General features: G+C 43.4%; 1 protein-coding gene across 1 annotated transcript in view; it reads right to left on the bottom strand.

Moving 5' to 3' along the window:
* Positions 1–20,234, bottom strand: part of DHX8 (DEAH-box helicase 8) — a 30,141-nt gene extending 9,907 nt beyond the window's left edge. Inside the window, exons 1-17 of the mRNA XM_007180246.3 lie at positions 19,898–20,234; positions 15,604–15,689; positions 15,031–15,103; positions 14,531–14,616; positions 13,454–13,563; positions 12,725–13,066; positions 12,201–12,345; positions 11,904–12,107; positions 11,128–11,215; positions 9,264–9,361; positions 8,135–8,282; positions 6,915–7,096; positions 5,206–5,400; positions 4,714–4,899; positions 4,378–4,588; positions 3,641–3,822; positions 1,277–1,417 (exon numbers count right to left, since the gene is read on the bottom strand). Of these exons, the coding sequence (XP_007180308.1) occupies positions 1,277–1,417; positions 3,641–3,822; positions 4,378–4,588; positions 4,714–4,899; positions 5,206–5,400; positions 6,915–7,096; positions 8,135–8,282; positions 9,264–9,361; positions 11,128–11,215; positions 11,904–12,107; positions 12,201–12,345; positions 12,725–13,066; positions 13,454–13,563; positions 14,531–14,616; positions 15,031–15,103; positions 15,604–15,689; positions 19,898–20,045 (2,625 nt within the window). The 5' untranslated portion in view covers positions 20,046–20,234. The remainder of the gene's footprint in view (positions 1–1,276; positions 1,418–3,640; positions 3,823–4,377; positions 4,589–4,713; positions 4,900–5,205; positions 5,401–6,914; positions 7,097–8,134; positions 8,283–9,263; positions 9,362–11,127; positions 11,216–11,903; positions 12,108–12,200; positions 12,346–12,724; positions 13,067–13,453; positions 13,564–14,530; positions 14,617–15,030; positions 15,104–15,603; positions 15,690–19,897) is intronic.
* Between the last annotated feature and the right edge of the window lie 5,166 nt (positions 20,235–25,400).

Below are 25,400 nucleotides of genomic sequence, written 5' to 3' on the forward strand. Positions count from 1 at the left end.
GAAACTAACACAACATTGTAAAACAATATACCCCTATTAAAAAAAAAAAAGGGCTTCCCTGGTGGCACAGTGGTTGGGAGTCTGCCTGCCAGTGCAGGGGATACGGGTTCGGGCCCTGCTCTGGGAGGATCCCACATGCCGCGGAGCGAATGGGCCTGTGAGCCACGATTGCTGGGCCTGCGCGTCTGGAGCCTGTGCTCCGCAACGAGAGGCCGCGACGGTGAGAGGCCCGCGCACCGCGATGAAGAGTGGCCCCCGCTTGCAGCAACTGGGGAGAGCCCTCGCACAGAGGCGAGGACGCAACACAGCCATAAATAAATAAATAAATAAATAAATAAATAAAATGAAAAAAAAAAAAAAAAGACAATATATAAGAGCACAGGGAAAAAAATGTATGTGCTTTACCCATCAGCACAGTGACCAGCAGCACCTCCAAGAAATAACCCTGGCTAACATTTCACCTACATGCTTTCAGTCGCAGGCACGTTTACATATACTGTGCACAAGCACACACCATCTATTTTTAAACAAAAATTGGATTACACTACTCATGCTATTTTGTAGCTCACTTTTTTCAAACGATATATCAGAATTATATGCTTATGCCATTAAATATAGATACACACCACCATGTTAATGTCACATAACATTCTATGGCATGAATTTACCATATTTTATTAAACTACTTCCTTTTGGAGCTCATTTAGAATTTTTCCAGGTTCCCTCCAATATAAACAATGCTTCAGTGAACATCCTTTTCCATTACCTTTGGATATGTGTTCAGTCATTTGTAACTTTCAGATATACTTCTAGAAGCAGAACTGTTAGGTTAAAGAAATGAACTTTTACATTTCAGATACATTGTGGCCAAACTGCCTTCAAAAGGGATGATCAGGCTATTCATTTAAAAATATAATTTAGGTAGGAAATTATTCTATAATTACCAAAGAAACACATTATCATCTCATGAATTATTACTATCTCAGATATCTGTGGCTAAGTGTAATACTTTAAAAAATATGTTCTTACCACTTATATTAGATCATCTAGGGTGCTAGGATTCAATTTCTTTTTTTTTTTAAGTTCCAGTTTTATGGTGCTTTTTAATGCTGACACACAATTCTAGAGATTAAAAACAAACAACACAAAATCTCCCTTATCTCAAGAAAGCAGCCAGCATCTTAAAACAATAAAATTCAAAATACAAAACCATAAAAAATTTCAGAAAAGCCCTAACCAGGATTTTCAGAAAAGCTGCCGGTAGAAGCTGCCATACCTGAGAAATAGGAGTTACCACGAGCTGGTCGATCCCTGTCTTAGAATTGTAAACTTTCTGCTTCACGAATCCAGGGTCCACCACATAGTAAATGCCGTCAATAGTCAGTGATGTCTCCGCAATGTTGGTGGCAATCACGACCTGCAGGCAAGAAGGACACAGCTGGATTGAGCCGCCCAGGCTCAGCCCAGAGGTGTGAAAGGAGACTTCTGAACTCAGACACCTTCCCAAAGGGATTGTGCGGCTCTCCCTCTCTCTAGATGATTAGAGAGCCCTTAATCTCAGTTTGGCCTCAAATGGGCAGAAGGGGAGATGCCTTCATCTTAAGGGTTAGGTTGGGGAGGGAGTGGTACCTGAGAGAAGTGGAGTAGGAAAAAGCAGTGGCCAACCAAAGCCAATTTCATTTGGTGCAAATGGCTACATATCTCATTTTCTAGATCCAATGTTGATTATTACAATTTTAATTTTCTAGCACCCTGGGAAAGCAGAGACTTCCTGGCATCACATGTGCCAGTGCCAAATGAGATTTTTCTTCCCCCACGGGGACATCTGGACTACAAAATGGGCTGTTTGTGTATGTGGAACAAGAGGGAGATTTTTTTTTCTGATCATAAAATGAACTATAAGGCGGCAGAGGAATTTCACAGTTTGTGTGTATGTATACATGATCTAGAAGATTATTGGTCTCAGCTTGGCACTGCCACTGTTCTTCCACCCAGAGGTTCAGATAATAAAACACAAATGCTCAGGAAAGTCATTGTTAGGAGGCACCAGAACATCTCACCCCATGCCAGCATCTTACCGGCCCTGAAACGCTTCTACCTGCCAGAGAGCTGCAGAAGCCCTCGCGGAGGGAAGTGCCATCACCAGGAAGAGAACAGAGGAGGAATCACCGTCTTCCCACCAAACCTGCTCCTCCTCGTTTCCCTCCTCAGCACCATCTTCCATCCAGCTGCCCAAGCCAGAAACTGGTAGTCATTCCTGACTCCTCCCCTCTGCCCTTCCCTAAACCTCCAGGCATCCACTATGTCTTGACCATTCTACCTCTTTAATGTTATTAAATCCTTCTGTCTTCCAGATGGTTACTAGATTCATTGTGGTGGTCATTTCATAATATATGCAAATGTCAAATCACTTTGTAGTGCCCCTGAAACTAACATAATGTTGTACATCAACTATATTTCAATTAAAAAAGAAAATCCATCTGTCTTCCATTCCTAGGTGAAAACACATGTCCACACAAAAACTTGTAAACAAATGTTCATACCAGCATTATTCATAATAGCTAAAATGTGGAAACAATCCAAATGTCCATCAACTAATGAATGAATAAACAAAATGTGGTACACTCTGTTCTACAACAGAATATTATTCAGCAATAAAAAGAAATGAAGTGTTTATACATGCTACAACATGGATGAGCCTTGAAGACACGCTAAGTAAAAGAAGCTAGCCCGCAAGGACCACATATTATATGATTCCATTTATATGAAATGTCCAGAATAGGTGAATCCAGAGACAGAAAGTGGATTAGTGGTTCCCAGGGGCTGAGCAGAGGGGTGAATGGGGGACGATTGCTAAAGGGTGCAGGGTTTCTTTGAGGGGTGATGAAATTGTTCTAAAACTTAACAGTAGTGATAAATGGTGATTAATGATTAATAATGGTAATTAATGGCTGCACAATTCTGTGAATATACTAAAAAAATTCTGTGACTATACTAAAGTGTACTGAATTGTATGCTTTAAAGGGACAATTGTATGGTATGTAAATTATACCTCAGTAAAACTATTATTTTAAAATCCATCTGTTCCCTTTCCCACTGTCTCAATACACACACTCACAGTCAATTCCAGCTGCTGGAACTACACAGCTCCCTGAAATGGCCACACTCTCTCACCCCTCGGCTATCACAGCCTGTCTGTCTACTCAGAATGCATGTTCTCCTGCCCTTCTCGTCTAGATGAACATCCACGTGTTCTTCAGGACTAGCTTAGATCCTCACTTCCTGTAAGAACACGGGGTTGGGTGCTCCCCCTCTGGGCATCCAGCACACCAGCAGCACGTTCACACTACATGTTAAAGGCCTGTCTACCGGTGGATGTCCCACAGCAGATAGAAGCCTGTCCTCAGACTGCAGCCCTGGTGTCTACCCCAAAGCCTGGTAGACGCTCAAAAAAAAATCTGTCGAATGAAGGAAAAGAGAGGAAGAAGAGCAGGATCACATACAAGACCCTCATTCCTTAGCAAACTGGTTGGACCACTTTCTAAAACATAATAAACAAGACTCACATACACCTTAAGCAATCCCCGTTAGGGCCAGCTGCATGCAGCACATGGTTTCAGAGCACAAGAGCCTGTGTTACCTTTCTGCTGCCAGGTGGAGCTGGGTCAAAGATTCGGGTCTGCATCTCACTGGGGAGAGCAGAGTACACTGGAAGGATAATCAACTCTGGAACATCGGGTCCCAGGGATTTCATTCTTTCATACAGGATCTCACAAGCAGTATCAATCTCTTCCTGACCAGTCAGGAAGACTAGTATATCACCTAAGAGGAGAACAGAAGCATTGACTTTCTCTGTGTGTGTCCTATACAAAGGCCACAGTGACATTCACCGAACTCCAAACGATGGAAAACACACTCATATTCTGACCTCTAACAAATGAAGAGGTTTTCATCTATCCATGCTTATTCATTTGTTTGTTGTTTTCGGTTTTTTTAATTTTTTAAAATTTGTGTCTATATTTAAATAGATGCATTTAAACCCTGCACACCATTATTTATATTTTCATCACCACCATTTCAAACATGCAAGCCTGAGACTTACAGACAGACCAATATTTAACAGGCATTTTTTTAAAGGTCTAAACTACAGATGGTTTTTTTAGTTTTTTTGTTTGTTTGTTTGTTTTGGCCGTATCACGAGGCTTCCGGGATCTGAGTTCCCCGACCAAGGACTGAACCCGGGCCCCCGGCAGTGGAAGCGTGGAGTCCTAACCACTGGACTGCCAGGGAAGTCCCTAAAAGGCATTTTTTAAAAGATGAGCAAAAATACCCACATTAGGACTTGGTCTAAGAGGAAAAAATGCTCTTTCCCCCTACCTGGTGGTTCTGTTAAATGGATCTGCATGACAGTGATCAAGCTGGCATCCAGATAATCAGTTTCAGGTTCCTTTGTATACAATATTTCTACTGGGTATGTTCGACCTGGGATGGTGAAGATGGGAGCTTCATAGAAGTACTGAGAAAACTTCACCGCATCCAAGGTGGCTGAGGTGACAATCAGCTTCATGTCCTGCCGTTTCTGAACCGTCTAAAGGGAAATGCAATGTAGCTTACTAAAAAGGACTGCCCAAAAAGGCACAGGTACTCAAATCCAATTCCCAGAATTCAGTTCCCAACAGGTAGAATAAGAGTCACCAAAGAGCACCTAGTTACCTTTTTCAACAATCCAAAGAGCACATCAGTGTGAATTGTTCTCTCATGCGCCTCGTCCAACATGATGATTGCATACTGAGTGAGGTCGGGGTCAATCAGGCACTCTCGGAGCAACATCCCGTCCGTCATGTACTTGATAACTGTTTCGGGGCTGGTGCAGTCCTCAAATCGAATGGTGTAGCCCACCTAAAGCAGAACAGAAGCTCAAAACCTTAAGACACAAACCTCTCCTTTTTGCAATCTCCAGGCAAGATTTTAGCCCAGGCTATTACCCATAATCTTAACAGACAGAATTTGACCAAGATGTACAATGATTTCCTCAAAGTAAAATCTGCCTTGGATTTGATCCTGAACAGATCAGTGATGACCACGAGAACCCTCGCTCTCAGGAGAAACTTGAAAAAAGGTAGTATTACCCCCATTTTACAGATAGAGATCTGGGCCTTTACGCTTTCTTCAGGCATTTTCAGAATAGCTTCGCCAACCACTTACCTCTTGGCCTAAGCAACAACCAAACTCCTCTGACACTCTTTTGGCCACTGACATGGCCGCAACTCTCCTGGGCTGGGTACATCCAATCTTGCCCCTGGAAGTGTAGCCCGCCTCTGCCAGGTACTGGGTGATCTGCGTTGTCTTCCCAGATCCTGTCTCTCCGATGACAATCAGGATCTGATTGTCATGGACAGCCTGAAAACAAGCAAATATAAACACGGTCATTAAAATCTGCCACACATTACTCTGGAGTAAAACAACTGACCATGCTCTAACACTAAAGGAGAAAAAGGGGAAACAGTAGTATACATACGTGAGATGACAATCAGAGTTTAAATTATTTTTAATTATGCATAGAAACAAATGCTAATGGTGATTTTCTATGAGCAATGCTCTTTCTTATTTTAATCACATGTATAACAAATTAAAAACTTTAAACTTTATGAGTATTCTCTTTTTAACTGACTCAAATTTTTTTTAATTATTGGTTTCCTTAAATTCATAAAAACACAAAGATGATGCTAAAAGCATAACTATCTAGATAGACCTAATATTTTATATATGTACATGTATTTTTTTAAGTATTACATGAACATGGCTAAAGAATTCAGTAGCAAATAAATAAGTTAAATACAATGTTCCTGGGGCTTCCCTGGTGGCTCAGTGGTTGAGAATCTGCCTGCTAATGCAGGGAACACGGGTTCGAGCCCTGGTCTGGGAGGATCCCACATGCCGCGGAGCGGCTGGGCCCGTGAGCCACAATTGCTGAGCCTGCGTGTCTGGAGCCTGTGCTCCGCAACAGGAGAGGCCGCGATGGTGAGAGGCCCGCGCACAGCGATGAAGAGTGGCCCCCACTTGCCACAACTAGTGAAAGCCCTCCTACAGAAACGAAGACCCAACATAGCCATAAACTAAAAATAAATAAATAAATAAAAATTAAGAAAAAAAAAGTTTAAAAAAAAAAAAAATACAATGTTCCTTTCTACTGCCATTCCCAAATCTATAAGGTCACCTTACCTCCTAAAGTCACATGATTTCTACACTGTTTATAACAGCAAAGGACACCCATCAACCTATATGTCTATTAACACAGCACTAGTTAAATAAGCCAGAGCACATCCACATAACAAAGCACCTAAAAAAAAAGGGAACAATGCTGAGCTATATCACTATGGGGAAAAAGCAAAATACAGAGCAGTACATATAATATGCTGTCATTTAGAAACACAGCTCATATAAAACATATAGTATCTGTGTTTATATATATATTTGTACTTGGTTGTATATGTATAAGATGTCACTGAAAGGATTCCCTGGAAACTAGTAAACTCAGTTGCCTCAGGAAGGTTTAGTGCTCTTAAATCAGATCTCCAGGAAATGGAAATAAGTATCTGAAGCAAAGATGTGCCTCAACGTCAAGTCAAGCAACCCCATTATTCTTACTGTCCAGAGCTATCTGTCTGTGCAACACAATACTCTGTCCACTTGCTCCAGGGATCCCTAGTTCAAACAGATTTTATTTCCTCACAGGAAAAAAAAAATGTGTAGACTAATATATACATATTTTTTAAGTACTTGGAAATGTTGGTTTTTTCCCTATCCCCTTCGGAAAAGCCACTTCAAATGTGCTAATTTCAATTAAAACATGTCATCCTCTTTTTAGAAAACACCCTGACTTCCCCACCAACACATCATAAAGGACTTCTCACCTGGACCAGCTGCTCCTTCAGTTTGTAGATGGGCAGGCTCTCTCTCTGTTCAATGATTGACATCTGGGTCTTTTTTCCATAAGAAGCTTTGTTGCCCCCAAAGGCATGCTTCTTCCACTCGGGAATGTCATTGGGCATCATCCCAATACCCCTCATGTTGGCAGCAATCTGCCTGCCTTCCGCTGCAAAGGAAAACAGGCGACATAGTATCATCCTCATGCTACCTCACTGCCCCCTCCCCCCACACTCAACAGATCACATTTCTCCAGTACATCCCTCCTCTCTGCTATCTCTGTCTTGAAGCCACCATCTCTCTCCTCTGAACTATTATAAAAGCCTCGTAATTCACCACATGTGTCTACTCTTGCCCCATCCAATCCATTTTGTAGGGCACCCTCAATAATCCTTGGGAAATGCAACTCTGATCTTGCCACTTCCCTGCGTAGAACTTCGCAGCATTTCCCCGTGAACTTTAGGATTGAGCCCTAACTCCTAATGCCATATCCAAATTCCTGGCAGCCACAACTCACCCCCCACCTCTCTGCCCATCATTCTCTCTATTCCAGCTACACAGGTCTTCTTTCCCACATCACAGCCTCAGCACAGGCTATTCCTCAGCTTGGAACATATTCCCCAATCCCCATGCCAGCCCCTTTGACAGACTAAGTCCTATTTATCCTTCAGGTCTCCACCTTCCCAGAGAAGTGACCCACCATAGCCAACTATACTACCTGTACTTCTTATCTATGTAGCACTCATCGTGATTTGGTCAGTAATTTGGTAGTATTTGGTTAATATCCATTTTCCCCACTAAAATGTGAGCCTCATAGAGCAGGGATCATGTCTGCTTTCTTCCCAGTTGTATACCCAGGTACCTAACACAAACAGTAAGTATTTGTTATGACTGTATCCAGCAGTCAGTTAATATTTACTCCACAAAGATTTATATGAAAAGAGAAGTTTCAAAGCCATATTATCTTTGGAATAAAAATTTTTAAGTTATTCAGAAGAAAACAGCCAGTCTAATGATTTGACCACGGTTACGAAAACATTTAAAAAACAAAACAAACCAAAAACATGCTCTAACTGAAGGGAAAAACCAAATCACCAAAGCCAAGGCTAAATCTTTAGTTATGTACTGGCAGTGCCTTCTCCCTGTGTATGTGAAAGTTCAGATTTTTTTTTTTTGAAAAGTCCACAGTCCCCTCCCAGAGTCCTACCATCAGGCAGAGGATCAACCCAATGTTTGTTGAGTCCCATGGGAATAGAATCCATCTCTGCTTCCCGCTGGGCCTGCTTGAGTTCCCGCCTTTCTTTGGCGAGGGCACTCTGCATCATTGCTGCTTGGGAGAGGGAACCATCCGGGTTCTAGTGCAACAGAGGACAAAGCAACATCAGAATGGGATCTCAGCATGCATTAAATATCCAGGAAATAAAATACAGATGTTAAGCCACTCAAATCTAAAAAGAGGCCCACCCAGAAGAAAGTTCATATTAACATACCAGACTGCATGAAAGAAATGGATAAACTGTACTATATTCAGAGAAAATGAACAAGGACAATGATAAATCACTGAAGAAATTAGGGATTTTGGGCTTGAAGATGGGAACCCCAAGAGAATGGACATGTAAGAAACAGATAAGAATTCTTCTGAATGCTCCTGAGAACTAAAATTGAGACCAATGAGATGCCTCAATAAAACATATTCAGGTCTACCTAAAGAAGAACTATTGATCAGATCCATCTGGGGATGGAATGGGTCTCCTCAAGGGCTGGTGAATTCCCTGTCACCAACACTGTCAAGCAGACATGAGAAGACCACGTGGGAGGAACACTGCAGAAGGATATATGGGCGGATTACAAGCATCAGCTGGGCTGGGAGATCTTTAAGATACCCTTTTCCAAACCTAAAATTTTATCATAATTATTCAGTGAATTCTTCTCCTCACACTGCCCTCTACAACACCCAGTGCTATAGCTTTCTACTGGGGGGCCCAATTGCTCAAGTGAACCCTTCAAAATTGCCCTTGAATCTGCAAGGTAATGGCTCAAGCCCTAAAGCCTAGGCAAAGGCAGTGATGGTAGATCTAGCACTCATATTTATCTCTGCTTCCTCCCAAAACACACTAAAATGAGAGTGTAAGAATTTAAAAGGCAAAAACAACAAAGCCAAGTCAATCTTCCTCTAAAACAAAAATATTCTGGACCCCGACCAACAGTCACTACTACCTCCCGTGGCCTGAGTTCTGCTTACTCAGATCTAGTAACCTGCTCTGAAAAACTGAATTGCTGTTTTAGGAAGAGAAGTTCACTTGACACGTCCAGGTTAGAGTCTCAGTGTTTCTCACCTTAACAATTTTGATAGGGCTCATGTCCATGCTTTGCTTGGTGTGCCCTCTCAGGAATGGAGGCTCTTCCTCAACCAGTTCAATCTCAAGGTCCTCATCTAAAAGTCCCCCAAAAGAAGAATTAGCCAAAAAAAAAAGAGAGAAATGACTGACCATTTTCACCAAAACAATACATTTCCACAGGCATCAGCAATCTTTATCAAAGATAGCTCCCAAGGTCAAAACTCTAATGCAGGTGACTGTTTCCCCCTCCGCCAGCCATTTCTAGGGCATTTGTGCCCCAGCCCAAGAACTGATCAGAGCTTTTTTCAAAAGAAGTTAAGCCTGTGGAAAAACGCTGTCTGACACTCTAAATGGCACTAAGGCATTTGCCATCCAACTTCATATGGAATAACTCCTAACCCACAATAGATTAGGGCAAAAAAATTTAGTTGGACAAATGGACAATACCAAAAGTTGACAAGGATGTGGAGCAACAGAAACTCACTTACACTTATGGTAGAAGTGTAAATTGGTACAAAAACTTTAGAAAACAATGTGGACTGCCTGGTAAAGTTGAATACACACATTTCCTACCACCCAGAAATTCTCCTCCTACATGTTTAGGAAAAAGAGATGGTCTTGCATATGTGAATTAAGAGACAAATACAGGAATTTCATAATAGAACTATTCATAAAGGTAAACAAAAAAACCGAGAAGACAGCCTATATGCCCATCAAAAGTAAAATGAGTAAATAACGGTAAATTTATATACAGAAAAACTCTACAGCAATGAAAACGAGCAAAAAATAACTATAAAAATCAACATAAAGGGACTTCCCTGGTGGTACAGTGGTTAAGAATCTGCCACCCAATGCAGGGGACACAGGTTCAAGCCCTGGTCCAGGAAGATCCCACATGTCACGGAGCAACTAAGCCCATGCGCCACAACTACTGAGCCTGCGCTCTAGAACCCGCGAGCCACAACTACTGAGCCCGTGCGCCACAACTACTGAAGCCCACGTGCCTAGAGCCCGTGCTCCACAACAAGAGAAGCCACTGCAATGAGAAGCCCACTCACCGCAACGAAGAGTAGCCCCCACTCGCCACAACTAGAGAAAGCCCATGCGCAGCAACAAAGACCCAACACAGCCAAAAATAAATAAATAAATTTAAAACAAAAAATCAACATAGATAAATATGGAAAGAATGATGGTGACTCAAAAAAAAAAAAAAGTTCAAAAACAGACAAACTGAACAATACAATGTTTAGGGATAGATATATAGTAGATAGTAAAACGCTAAAGGAAAATAGGAAATAATTAACACAAAATTTAGAATGGTGGTTACCCAAAGGAGGAAGGAGGAAGATCTAATCAGAGAGTGGCATGTATGGGTTTCAAAGGTGCTGGTAGCTAAAGTTCTACTTAACTGGGTGGTAGGTACACAGATGTTCATTTGTTATTGTTATATAAACTATATACACTTTATTAAGGAATTTATTTCACAATTTTAAAAAATTGCCAATGGGCTAAGTCAAAAATTGTTCCAGGGCAACTCAGAGGTAATCTAGGCGGATCCAGGGTTTACAGAACAATTACTAAAATGTGAGATCAAATTCACTCCCCAAAATACAATTATGACTTTTTATATCCTAAAAACTGAATAAGCAACAAGTGTAACAATATATACACATTTATCAGAAAAATGAAGTTTTTTGCTTCCATCATAAGGAGACCCTTTTCCTTTGAGAGATAAGTGGTGAGACCCAAGGAACAAATGAGTTTAACCACTGGGTTAAACTACAAATAAACCCCATCCACGGCTCAACTTGCCAACTGTCCTCCCGATCCATTATCCTGCTCCATCTAAGTGGCTGGTTACCTTCTTCATCATCCACTTTAGGGAGAATGCCAGTCTCTTCATCAAAGTCTGGAAACTCTTCTTTGGAAAGGACATTGGCAGCAATCATCTAGCCAAAGGATAAAAGGAAGCATTTGTCACCTGCTAGATCAAAACTCTTCTTTTGTAAGAGAGTTAATACAGAGATTTCACGTAGGAAACCAAGGTTTTTTCCTCTGCTGACCCAGGACTGCAGGGCCTTGAACACCGTATATCCCATCCCTAGGGGGGCACGACAACGTGGTGCCCAAAAGCACAGCTCAAGGGTCTCATCCCCAGGATGTGTTATCTGCTCCTTCCCTTGACTCCATAGCATTTTGCACATTCCTTATTATGTAATATGTAAGCCTTCCCAGTTATTTGTTTCAATCTATCTCCTCCCCTGGAGAAGAGATCCTCAAGGGCAGGAACCATGATAGGTCCTCATAGCCCTAGCATCTGCACAGTGGCCTGGCCAACAGCGTTTTTATGTTTACTGACTAATGATGAGAACAAGGATGAACATTTACATAACACATAACACAGGCAGGCCCTAAGAGCTTCACTTCTACCAACTCATTTAATCCCCACAATGTCACCACTGGCCCTGTTTTACAGATGGGGGCGTGGAGGCACAAAGAGGTAGTGTAACCTGGCTCAGGATCACAAGCTAGTAAGTGGCCTGAAGTCAGCCAAGCCATCATGCGCCAGCGCCCGCACTCCTCACACCACGCTACCTGCTGAATGACTACGTGGCCATAAGAGCAAACGGCCCCAACCTGCTTGATCTCCCACTTCTCCGGGTCAGAAATGCGGGTAAGGCGCTTGCGCTCCAGCGAGTCATCCTCTACTTCAGGGGCACTGACGAGGGAGAGGTGGGTGGGTCTATCCGGATTCCTCATAGAGGTCTCCTCGTTGGTCTCCCCAACAAGATTCCGTCGTCGATTTGGGTTTAGATCTTCTCCAGTCTCTTGATCCACATCCTAAGGCACAAAAACAAGGGACATAGCCTACCTGCTGTCCTCTTATGTTTCCCTGGCCATCCGTTGTGGCAACAGGCTGGATATCTCACCTACCTTCATGCTCAAGCTGGTCTTGGTCCCAGTGAAGGACAGCACTTTGACCTTGACCCTCTGGCCTTTGCTCACCACATCAGCCACATTGGCCACACGGCCTTCCCGGCGGAGCTCAGAGATGTGCACCAGGCCTTCCCACCGTTTCCTGAGGGAGAGTCACACACGTCTGGAACATGCCTAAAATACTTTTTCCCCAACCGATTTCCACCCTTGTTGGAAATGAACAAAGAGAAATGGTCTTAAACTCAAGAGGAAAGTTCCAAGAAGGTGGCCAAACAATAAAATAGGATTACCACCCTCCCAGAGAAAAGTTGGGGGCTGGGGGCAACAAATTCTCATCTGTCTCAACCAGCAAAAGGGCAGATCTCCCGAAGGCAGAAGAAGGAATAAATGGCTCTATGACATTTCAAATAAAAAGTCAACTTCTAACAACCTGATACAGTAATTTTTTAGAATGTGAAAATCCCCAGTGATAAAAGAAATTCTGTCCTTCAGTGGTGTGAAAGAAGAGTACCAGCCATTACCTTAGTCCCTCCAGCTGCACAAAGCATCCAAACTGCATGATGCTGGTAACTTTGCCGTTGTAAACGTCCCCGATGGCGGGCTCTTCTGGAGGAGGGCGGTCCACATGCTTATCCCGCCATCTGTCCAGATTCCTCTCCCCATACTTGTCTCGGTCTTTCCGGTCTCTGGGGGGACTCTGACTTCTGCTCCTGGACCGATATCTAGACTTTCCCTTATTCCTCTCCCGGGTCCGGGAACGTGATCGAGAGCGGGACCGGTGTCTCCGCTTGTGGTCTCTATTGCGGTCTCGGTCTCGCTCGCGGTCTCGCTCTCGGCTCCGCTTCTTCTTCTTTGTCTTGTCCCTAACAAATCAACAAATACCTGTTTGAAAAAGAAACCAGCCCAATTCCATCTTTGCCTTCCCAAGCACCCAGCACAGTGCCATGTACATGGCAGGTACCCACTAAATGCTGAACTGAACCACAGTTGCAATAACTATGACATCCCTGCAGGCCAATAAAGGAGGCCACAAACATATTTAGCCTCTTTCAACCTGGATTTCTATCTTCTGAACATTTCAGCATTTACTGCATAAACATTCTCGACAGGGAGCAATGAAAATAGATGCAACAGTATGGTACGTGGCCAGTCTAGATTCTGTAAACTTGCCCAAAATTTTGCTTGGCTGGTCCACAATTCAACTATCACCATATCCTAAACCTCCAAAGGACAGGACGCTAGGGACAAACCGGTGCTCAGCGTCTCTGTGCTTCTCCTGGCCTGCTGCGCTGGGCATCAAGGCCTCCAGTTCTTTCAGGACATCCACAGCGACTTTCACATCATCCTCATCCAGCATGGTCTACAGGGGCAGAGGCAGTCAAGTTAGGAGAAGAGGGGACAAGAAAAGTCACTCAAGAATCTGTACTTCAGGTACATCTACAAATCTAACACCCCCTACATTTCTGACCACTTATGTGAAGAAGCAGAGAGGACAGAGATTTCCAACACAATTTGAGATACAGGAAGAAGGAATGAGCAAAGGCTCCTGGAAATCATTTCTACATTTGGCAAATCCCCCTTGTCCTTAATACAAGCCTATGGAAGGCAATTAGATATCACCCTTCCCATGAAAGCATGAAAGTGATGATTATAAACAGAAAATAGATGTCAAAATTTTTAAAAGGAACTCTCCCTCTACACTCCCTTCCCTCTTTCACCTGTTTTATTTTTTTTTCCATAGTTCTATTAGCTATCAGCTATATCGTATACTTACTTACTTGTGTATTGCCTGTCTCCTCCCCATTAGAGGAGTTTATGTGTTTATTTCCTGTCCCCACCCTAGTACTAGGATGTAATCTCCAAGAGGGCAGACACTTTAGTCTATTTTGTTCACCGCTGTACCCTGGTAGTTATAACAGTGCCTGGCACACAGTAGGTACTCAATAAATACTTGCTAAAATGAAATTTAAAAATCAAAACACTTTAAAAATAGGATCTTCTAATACGTAATAGAGGGAAAAAAAATCTAATTTCGCACATCAGGCATCTGTTCCAGAACCTTAAGTTGTTTCATACTTATTCCATATCCCTAATCACTGCTTTCCATAATTCCCAGTCTCATTTCCCTAAAACATGGTTCTCTGAACCCTTTAACACTATTCTGTACAGCAGTATGTGCTCAGGGAGTGACCAAACACTTTCACTTTGAAAAATATGTTACAGTGTAGACAAACTTAAAATTAATAACTAATGAGACAAAGAAAAGGGGTGAGAGGGGGGAAAATGCAGTTATAGTAGACATCCTCATCCTCTCATGGTAACAGTACCCGAACAGAAGGGTTGTCTGGTTGGCATAGGACTGGAAAGAGTTCCTTCAGCTTTTCTTTTTCAGTTTTGGGTTTAACAACTGGATCTTGTTTCATTAAAGCACATGAAGGGGTTTAAAAAAAAAAAAAAAAAAGATATATTTAATACTCTTAATGGTTAACAAAAGAACTTCAACATTAGATTTGCATCAAACTAAAACCAGAACATTTTCCTACATATTACTCACATACATTACTATAAACGTAATTCAATTTTCAAAAAAAAAAACACTGATTACAAAACCCTTAACAAACTATCCCGGCGTGGTGGTGGGGAGTATGATTCAGTATTCATTTGATTGGTTATGTCTTATCATTTTAATTTTGTCTTAAGTCATTTGAAAATTTTACTAGAACATTTACTTGCTCAGCAGCTGCTGCAAGGGAAATAAATGCAATTTATAGGACGCTTACAATCTAAACTATTCTGGAGATGAAGCTTGGCTAGGAGCTCTGCTCACCTTTGCTTGTGGAAGGCTTCGTTGGAGGCCGCATGGTTTGTATGAGACGCAGCAAGTTACTAATAAGAGAATCCTTTGAAAAGAAACAACAAAAATTGTCAGCTCCTGGATCAGTGCTTAAAAACACTAAGAAAAGGGGTGTCCTTTAGAAAAGGGTGGTTATGCACCTGAATTTAGCTAACTGGGACAAATGAAGCATAGAGTGTCAACCTAATATGGCACGAACCTAGTAACATAGCCTTAGAGAAAGCTAATATTTAGGACTCTTTGGGGGAAGTAATTTAGTTCCCGTCAACCATTTTATTTCCCATGGTTTAGAACTACCTCTCAAACCTAGACTCTTGCTTTTCACTTCCTGATTCACAGGACAAGAATGTAAATATCCATAAAGACTTAATAATGGAAAGGCTGCCCCATTTTCCTAGAAAGGTGTCACAGGTAATTCGGTTACATTACCACTGCTTAGTGGCATGAAAACACCACACTTAATGGCTTACTTGATTGGCATGTACTACCAAAATTTAAATCCAACAGTGATATTGAAACAAAACAGGGGTCTCTACATACACATACCGTGAATTCTGCACCATTTTTGACCAGTGAAGCCTTAAAAGTATCAAAGGTGGTATTTTTCTCAGCAAGACTGATCACAAATTCAGCTGCAAATGAGAAAAGGGATTACAACAAGAATGGAGACTTGAGCAAGAAATCAGTTTCAAGTATGTTAAAAATAAAACCAGTTGAACTATCCAACAGTCATAAAAACCGACGACCACCATTCAGTAAGGGTAAATAAAGAATCTAGACTACCAAGATTATCCATGTATATTCTAGTTAATTTTCATAAGTAAAAAGAAGAAATGGCTCATCAGGCCCTTGAGTGTATTTAAGGCAGGAAGACCTCCTTGTCCCAGATCACTGAACTCTCTTCATGAAACTGCTAGGTATGTACTCCACCATATAGATTCTAGAGGCAACCACGTCCAAGAGCATGAGCCCATGTGCATGTGTACATGCGCGCACACATGGACACACGCACAAATAGGATGCTTTCTACAGTTTCTGAAAGGACACACCCGATCTATATATGAGGGCCAGGCAGCTGCTGGATGGTACAACATCAGAGTCGGTGAAAGACTCACTTGCCGGGCTTCCCTGGTGGCGCAGTGGTTGAGAATCTGCCTGCCAATGCAGGGGACACGGGTTCGAGCCCTGGTCCGGGAAGATCTCACATGCCGCGGAGCAACTAGGCCCGTGAGCCACAACTACTGAGCCTGTGCATTTGGAGACTGTGCTCCCAACAAGAGAGGCCGCGATAGTGAGAGGCCCGTGCACCGCGATGAAGAGTGGCCCCTGCTTGCCGCAACTAGAGAAAGACCTTGCACAGAAACAAAGACCCAACACAGCCAAAAATTAATTAATTAATTAATTAATTAATTTTTTTTAAAAAAAGGCTCACTTGCCCCTCTCCCCCAAATTTTTCTCTACAAACCGGCCTAGTTTTAACATTTCTAATATTAGAACTATTAATTACGAGACTTTCAGGAGAAAAGTGCATTATGATAGGCTGAAATAATAAGCCTCACACTGTAAGTTCCACAAGAAAATTTTAATGATTTCATTTGGATTTTTTTTTTTTTTTTTTGCCGCGCCGCTCCACTTATGGGATCTTAGTTCCCTGACCAGGGATTGAACCCGCATCCTTCGCAGTGAAAGCATGGAGTCCTAACCACTGGACCGCCAGCAAATTCCCTTCATTTGGATTTTAATCCTTAAAAAATAATAATAACATGGAAGATCTGGATAGCTAACTTATAAACTGGTAACACCATACCATTTCCATGCTGAAATTTGCCTTTACCTTTTTTATGACATTAAGTGAAAGCCAGATGCCGTCAGCTTTTTTTAAATAACAAGTTAATAACAACAATGTCAGTGGTTAAGACTTTTCAAACATCTTCTACATGCCAGGCACTATGCTAAGTGTTTCACATGGGTTATCACCATGGGTCTCACAACAACCCTCATAGGTAGGTACCATTATTGTCCCTGTTTTACAGATGAGGAGGCTGAGGGTTCAAGACAGTGACTTACCCAATAATAATTGGTGGAGACAGGATTGGAATCCAGAAATCTGATTTCAGAGCCCAAATTCTTTAGAGAAATGTGGAGGGAGAACTAAGTCACATGGTGCTAGTCATACAATGCTCAAAAGAGCCAATCCTAAAGCAGTCAGCAGCATATTCATACTGCAGCCGTCATTAATGAGGATTTTTTTTTAATTTTCAGAATTATATGAGGACATCATTAAATTAACTGAAGTATCAAAAACTGGATCAGTAATTAAAAACAAGCTCATTGTTGAAAACAGGAAAAACAATGAGACTGATTTAAATGATAATACATCAAGGTCAAAATCAAAAGAATCAAGTCAAATAAAACACAAAAGAAGTAAATATATACCTTTTTGTTATTAAAACCAACTCTGGCAATTTAGTTTCATCAAAACAATATTGTCTATCACACTTGTCCAATATTAGTATTTTTAATGTTACTGGTTTTGTAATTCTGTGTTTAACAGTGTGATACTGTGATTTATAAGAAGAAATACGTATTTGGTCGCCATCCCTGGCATGGAGCTCCTAAAACCCTTGGAATTTCCTAAGTGCAGAGAGTAAGTTATCTTTTTTTTCTTATGTTCCTGAGATAAGCTTAGGAAAGCCCCTAGGTAACTAGGATGAGGGTTAGTTGCCAGGGAAACCAATCAGGAGATTAGAGGGCTGGAACTTTCAGCCCCAACCTGATCTCTGGGGAGGGGAGAGGGGCTGGAGATTGAGTTCAGTCATCAATGGCCAATGATTTAATCAACTGTGCCTATACAGTGAGGCCTCTATAAACACCCAAAAGGACAGGGTTTGGACAGCTTCCAGGTTGGTGAACACATGGAGATTTGGGGAGAGTGGGGCACTCAGAGAGCATGGAAGCTCCTCTCTCCTTGCCACATACCTTCTATTTAGCTGTTCCTGAGTTATATCTTTTTATAACAAACCAGTTAGGGACTTCCCTAGTGGCGCAGTGGATAAGAATCCGCCTGCCAATGCAGGGGACACGGGTTCGATCCCTGGCCTGGGAAGATCCCACATGCTGCGGAGCAACTAAGCCCGTGCGCCACAACTACTGAGCCCATGTGCTACAACTACTGAAGCCCATGCGCCTAGAGCCCATGTTCTACGACAACAGAAGCCACCGCAGTGAGAAGCCCGCGCACCACAACCAAGAGTAGCCCCCGCTCGCCACAACTAGAGAAAGTCCACGCGCAGCAACAAAAGACCCAACTCAGCCATAAATAAATTAATGAATATAATAAACCAGTTAGTAAAATGTTTCTCTGAGTTCTGTGAGCCACTCTAGTAAATTAATCAAACCCAAGGAGGGGGTCACTGGAAGCTCAGATCTATAGCACCTGACAACTTGGACTTGCAAGTGGCCCTCGAAGGTGGGGGCGAGGCAGTTTGGGTCTCAATAACTTTTTGTTTCCTCTAAAAGGGGCTAAGGCATTAGAACAGGTAGTTCAAAAGAGAGAGAGAGAAACAATGTAAGCTCACTGACCAAGGGAATCTACCTTGTTCTCTACTGTATTCCTAAGCCCCTAGCTCAACAAAGGTTTGCTGAATGAAGGAACATATTACCCAGAGAGATAACAAACTGACGAGAATATCACCTCATTATTATCTAAAAGAGAAGACTGAGGAAAAACGACACAGGATAGGCACATTTTGATGGGAGGCAAGAGAAAAGTGAACTAAAATATACAGGTGCTATATACTAACCCTGTGAAGAACACAGTATCATACCTATTTCACAAATGAGAAACACAGCTTCACAGAAACTACATCTTACCCAAGATCACACATCTAACTTCCCTGACCCCTCTTTGGCATGCATGTGTCCCTTTCCTTCCATCCCTCCAATTGATGACTTCATCTTCGTTTAGAAAACAGAACAGTCACATTGGAACTCTCTCCCTCACCTCCCTACACCAATCCCTAAATCCATCTGCATCTACAACCATATTCTGTCCTCCTTCCTGTTAAAATGGATGAAGCATCCCTGTACCTGTCAAAAAATCCCTCCACTCATGCTCTCGACCCCATCCATCCCTCTGCCTTCATAAGGACTCCGCCTGCCTGTGGCCTTAGCTGTAAGACCGCAGTCTTTTCCATTTTCTCAGTTTGGGTTCTCCCTGTATACAGTTTGTCCCAAGACGTCTAATGTTTGACAGACACTAGACACTGGTGCTTGAGAGATAGTATAAGCATGAATGGTCAAGAGCACAGTTAAAGCCACAGACTACAAAAGACCTGGATTCCAGACCTGGCTCACTCACATTTGATATGTGATCTTGAGGGGTGTTACTTAATTACTTGGAGCCTTGTTTCCTTAATCTATAAACAGATGATACTATCTCGCAGAGTGGTATGAAAACCAAATAAGATAATGTAAGTAAAACACTGAGCATCATATCTGGCATGTAGTGAGAACCCAATAAGTGTCTGCCATGAATATCATCATCATCATCATCATCATGTGGCTCTACGTTGTTGTTGTTAACGCTGTTTAATTGTCTGTGGCTGAAAAAACAAAACAAAGCGATGGCCGCTCCAGGTTTCACTGACAGCTCTGGGAAATGGTTTCTAACAGCTCGGCCTGGAGGGCTCTCAAGAGGAGGCCACTGCCGCAGGTTGCCTGGGCCAAGTCTCTGACAAACAGACTCACACGGACCCAAACACTCGGTCCATCAATCCCCTTTCTCCTCCGCTTCCCTCAAGCCCAAACCCAGATGCCGCAGGGACGTCCGCGGACTCACCCAGATCCTTGTCGTTGATCCCCAAGTGATTGTCCAGCTCAGTGCAAACCTTCGACACTAAAGACAGATACTCGAGTTTGGCTAGTTCTTCCGCGGGGCCCAGCTCTGTTCCGGGTACGGCTCCCGCCGTGGCCACGGCCACCGCCATGACTACGATTTGCCCCGGGCCCCTCACTGCCCGCCTTCGGAGCTACTGTACCCGCCGGGCCCCCTCACTGCCGGCCTTCCGAGTTACTCCCGCCCCGCTCCAGCTTCCTCTTCCGGGTCTGCGCCCCTCTCTTTTGTTTACGGTAAATTGATATCTCCAGGAGCTTCTCTTGGCGTTATCGGATGGATCATAGAGATCAGACAGGAAGTGCTTAAGGAAGGGACGGCTGAGTGGGTTACTCTGCACACAGGGAGGCGCCCTCTACAGGCCAACGAGCTTCTTGGCCCGCTCTCAGGCTCGGAAACGTTCATTCTCCACGAGCTTCCGCCCTATGTCGGCAGAGGGCGACCGGGGCCTGCGCAAGGGGATCTGGGGAAAAGGGGTCGCGACCTCCCCCCATCGAACTCCCCTCCACCCCGCCGAACCGCGCCTTAGAAGCCTTGAAAAAGGTACCCGAATTCAAGTATGGAAAAGGCAAGATTCGCTTTACAGCGGATCCCTATATTCCTGGGGCTTTGCTTCCACTTGGGTCATGACTATCTCAAGCGATTCTGTAACAAAACAGCAGGCGATGGAGTCTAGTTCTGTCATTAACTCATTTTACAGACGAAGAAACTGATACTTCCACTATCTAGCTGAGTGACCTTGGGCAAATTAATCTCTTGGGGCTTAGTTTTCTCATCTGTAAACTGTGATAATGTTGCTCTAACTAGGTTTAGGTGATGATCAAATGAGATAACTGTACAAGGAGACTGACTCGTAGTAAACACTACAAATGGCAGTTGCTATAATCCCAAAACTGAGACAATGGTCACCGTAAAGTCTGTCAAGCGTAGATCTCCTCAGTCTGAGACCCCAGAGAGCCACCTGGCTCCTCTCTTGTGAAAACCACTTCTCAACCCCCGATTTTCCGGATGCTAATACCCTCAGTCCTCTCAGAACTTGTTCCCCCAAATATCAGCTGTGCTGTGAACCCAAAGTCGATAACCTCAGGTCTCCCAGCTTCTGCTTCAGGCCCCCTTTTCCTATGTGACAGAGGTGAGGATTTTCCCACACCACACTGCTCTGCGTGATGAATGAGGAAACAGAGGCACCCCCAAGTGAGTAGCTGTCTCTTCAAAAGGGATGAAGTCAGACCCTTTTGCTTCTGGCTTCAGGCTACATTACACTGCTGCACCTTTGAACTCTGTTCCTCCAACATCTCACCGTGGACTAAAGAATTGCAGAGGGAGAAAACCCCAGAGCAGTAGCTCTCACTGCTTCCAAGAGCTCCATGTTTCCACGTTCGTAAGGAATTAGTACTGTACCCTCTGTATTCTTCCCACTCCCTCTTTCTCTTCCTCCTTTCCCCCATGAATGGGATGGAAAATCCTGCCCTTGATTTAGTGAGCTCAACTTGCCAGCTTGGAGTTACGATACCTGGGGCTTATTCCATTGAATTCTTTTCTTTGTGCTTCTTTGCCTTTCAAAATATATATAAATTAATGTTCTGCTTTCCTCCAATATTTAACTGGATGGGAAAAAAAACGTGGAGTTTGTTTTGTTTTAAAAGCTCTGTGGGGGCTTCCCTGGTGGCGCAGTGGTTGGGAGTCTGCCTGCTGGTGCGGGGGACATGGGTTCGGGCCCTGGTCTGGGAGGATCCCGCATGCCACGGAGCAGCTGGGCCCGTGGGCCACGACTGCTGGGCCTGCGCGTCTGGAGTCTGTGCTCCGTAGCAAAAGGAGGCCACGGTAGTGAGAGGCCCACGCACCGCGATGAGGAGTGACCCCCGCTTGCCGCACCTGGAGAAAGCCCTCGCACAGAAACGAAGACCCAACACAGCCAAATAAATAAATAAATAATTAAATAAATAATTAAAGGTGCTAATAATTTTTTTTAAAAATAAAATTAAAATAAGTTTTTAAAGTGAATTCATTCTGGGAATTCCCTGGCGGTGCAGCGGTTAGGACTCAGCACTTTCACTGCCGAGAGCCTGGGTTCAATCCCTGGTCAGAGAACAAGGATCCCACAAGTGGAGCGGCACAACCAAAAAAAAAAAGTGAATTCATTCTCATTGTCCTTTGGATATATTTTTAAATATTATACCAGATGTAATTAATTGCCTGTTATTATTATATTGCTTTCCTTGGACAGCCTCCATGTGGCCCCTTTAATACAGCTGTTGATAGTTCCCATTAAATGATCTACCTTCACAAAACAATATTTAAAATATTGAGGGACTTCCCTGGTGGTCCAGTGGTTAAGACTCCAAGCTTCCACTGCAGGGGGCACAGCTTCCATCCCTGGTCGGGGAACTAAGATCCCACATGCCATGTGGTGTGGCCAAAATAAATAAATAAATACATAAAATAAAAGACTGAAACAAATAGCTTATGCTTAATCACTACCACCACCCATGATGGATAAGAAATAATTTCCCACCGCCCTCCTGTAGTAACAAGGGCTTTGCTTTTATGCCTGTTCCTAGACTGATGCATGTGTTCAACCCTAACCACTTCCCACATTATTTCTGTTTTGTCCCAGAGACTGGTCCCAGCTTCTGGCATTGGGGTAAGAACTTGGGGGTTGGGGGAAAGTAGGTAGCAGAGAAGAAAGTCTTGAACCTCTTCGCAACCCTAGATTGGATGGGTGGAAAGCAGAAATAATCTACATGTGTGTAGCTGAAAGATGGCATCCTCAGGGAAGTTGGTGAGAAAAACCACAGGACTTCCTGTCACCAAAACAAAATGGTAGGCCTTCCCTGGTGGCACAATGGTTAAGAATCTGCCTGCCAATGCAGGGGACACGGGTTTGATACCTGGTCCAGGAAGATCCCACGTGCCTCAGAGCTACTAAGCCTGTGCGTCGCAACGGCTGAGCCTGCGCTCTAGAGCCCGTGTGCCACAACTACTGAAGCCCATGTGCCTAGAACCCGTGCTCCGCAACAAGAGAAGCCACCGCAATAAGCCCGCGCACCGCAACGAAGAGTAGCTCCCACTCGCCGCAACTAGAGAAAGCCCGCACGCAGCAACGAAGACCCAAAACAGCCAAAAATTGAAAAATTAATAAATAAATTTATTTTTAAAAAAAGAGAGAAGCCACTGCAATGAGAAGCCCGCACACTGCAACGAAGAGTAGCCCCCACTTGCCGCAACTAGAGAAAGCCCGCGCACAGCAACGAAGACCCAATGCAGCCAAAAATTAATTAATTAATTAATTTAATTTAATTTAATTAATTTTTAAAAATGGTGTTGCTGCAACCAAGAGAGCCCTGACTTTTTCTGCTGGGACCTCAGGGGAAACAGCTCTGCTCTGGAAGGCAAAATCAGAATGATTTGCTTCTAAGCATGTAACTGCCACTCAACTGTTATTGTGGGAGAGTTCAGAAAAAAATTGCACCTACTTCACTGCTCCACTGGGGCCCTGACCCAACCGGAGGCTCTGGGAACCAACCGAAAGTCATTGGTGGGAACGGCTTGAGTCCTTTCATCCGAGGCTCTCGCTGAGAGGGACGGGACCCCAGAGAGAGTGAAGTAGTGAAACACCCCTCATTTTTTACTTTTTCTCCCCAAATTCTTCTCCAAACTTGAATCAATTCATCAAACATGTATTGAACATCTACTTCATGCACAGGCACTGTGGTAGGTTCTAGAAAGGATCATTAGGGGTCAGAAAGGCAGTAGAAAACCATCAAGGAAGAACTAGAATATTCTTAATACCATATACGTGACTGGGGGCAGAGCTGTGTTTATTAGTCTGTCTGTCTGCTGCCTAAACATAAGGGCAGGTGATTGGAAGACAAAAAACAAAGCACGCTTGCTTCTGGTCCTCTGAGGTCAGCTCAGGGGAGGGAAGGGGGCAGACGGGGCCAGGGCCATCTCAGAGGGCCATTCCTCCTGTTGCAATCCTTTATTTTTCTGTCTTATCTTATGATGCTCAAGCACAGCCTCAGTTTCGCCCCAAATGTCCCTGACCTAAAATTTCCCCTCCTCTTAGGCCGTCAACCTGCCATCATTAATAATGGATGCTATGAGCTCTAAATTCTCCAAAGTTTTATATTATTAGGCCAAAAAATTCCTTCTTAACAGACTTTTCCTTTTTTGTCACAGTTAAGTTTCCTCTTTTCTCTCTCACTTTAAGGGCTGTCTTTAAAATGTCAGGGGAAAAAAAAAAAATCAGACACCCAGACACCCTTAGGATGTGAACTTGTTGAGAGAATTTATTCCCCCACCTCTGCCTCCTCATCGTCTGTGGAAAAGGTAAGAAATTTTCACATATTTATTTATTAGTTAATCATCTTTAAGTGACCCTGCTTCGGGATGTAGTGGATATTTCATAGACTTCTTTTAAGTTGGTTTTCTTTAAAAAGAAATTTTGGGGGGGACTTCCCTGGTGGCACAGTGGCTAAGACTCCACACTACCAATGCAGGGGGCCCGGGTTCGATCCCTGGTCAGGGAACTAGATCCCACATGCATGCCACAACTAAGGAACCTGCCTGCCGAAACTAAGACCTGGCACAACCAAATAAATAAATAAATATTTTTTTAAAAAAGAGAGAAGAGAGGAAAAAAAAAAGGCAAGGAAGCCACTTAGGAGATCAGCATATGGCAGGATTTAAAACTTTAAAAAAAGAAAAGAAAAGAAAAAATTTTAAGTCAATATTACAAGTCTAGGTGACAAAGTGACAAGTTACACTGAGCTTTTTTTTTTCTCTAGTGATACTTAGCCCCGACTTCTGGGAGCAGGGTAATTTTGTAGCCTCTGGTTTCTGTTTGAGGTCATTCTTTAGTAACTTGAGGCTTTCCTCAGGAGAGATGCAAAAAACAAGGCAAACCAAGAAGTATGTTGATAGGAAAAGAGCAGAGAAAAGAGGAGCTGGCCTTCTGTTTGCAAGTCAGGCATGTAAACAGCCGCCCAGTTAGCTCCGGGCCAAAGGTCTGTGTTAATCTGCACACTTGCCACTAACTCCAAAGACACTGCTCCTTCAGAAACTCCATTTCTTCCCCCAAGAAAAGAAGGATGACTTCCCAGCATGCCCTCCATCCCAAATCTGAGAGTGTCCGGCAGAGCAAGACATGAGGGACTTCTCCCCGGGCTCTCCAGGCCCTGAGCCTCAAAGGAGCTTTGGTGGTAGCAATAGCTGCTGCCCCGGTGCCGAAATAGCTGCCTCTCTGTCCTGGGATTATAGTCATTATGGTGATTGATGCCTCCAGAGTGAAAATTAGCAATCTGGTGAGGTAACTAAAAATGAATGCATCTCTTCCTAGGGTTCACTCCACCCAGCTGAGCCACCAAATAAAACCAGCATATGGGGCAATTAGGAAGCCAGCTCCTGCTTTCAAGGCCCAGAAGAAAGAGACAGAGTTCAGGGCCCC

This window comes from Balaenoptera acutorostrata, chromosome 20 (genome assembly GCF_949987535.1).
Source record: "Balaenoptera acutorostrata chromosome 20, mBalAcu1.1, whole genome shotgun sequence".
Lineage (NCBI taxonomy): Eukaryota > Metazoa > Chordata > Mammalia > Artiodactyla > Balaenopteridae > Balaenoptera > Balaenoptera acutorostrata.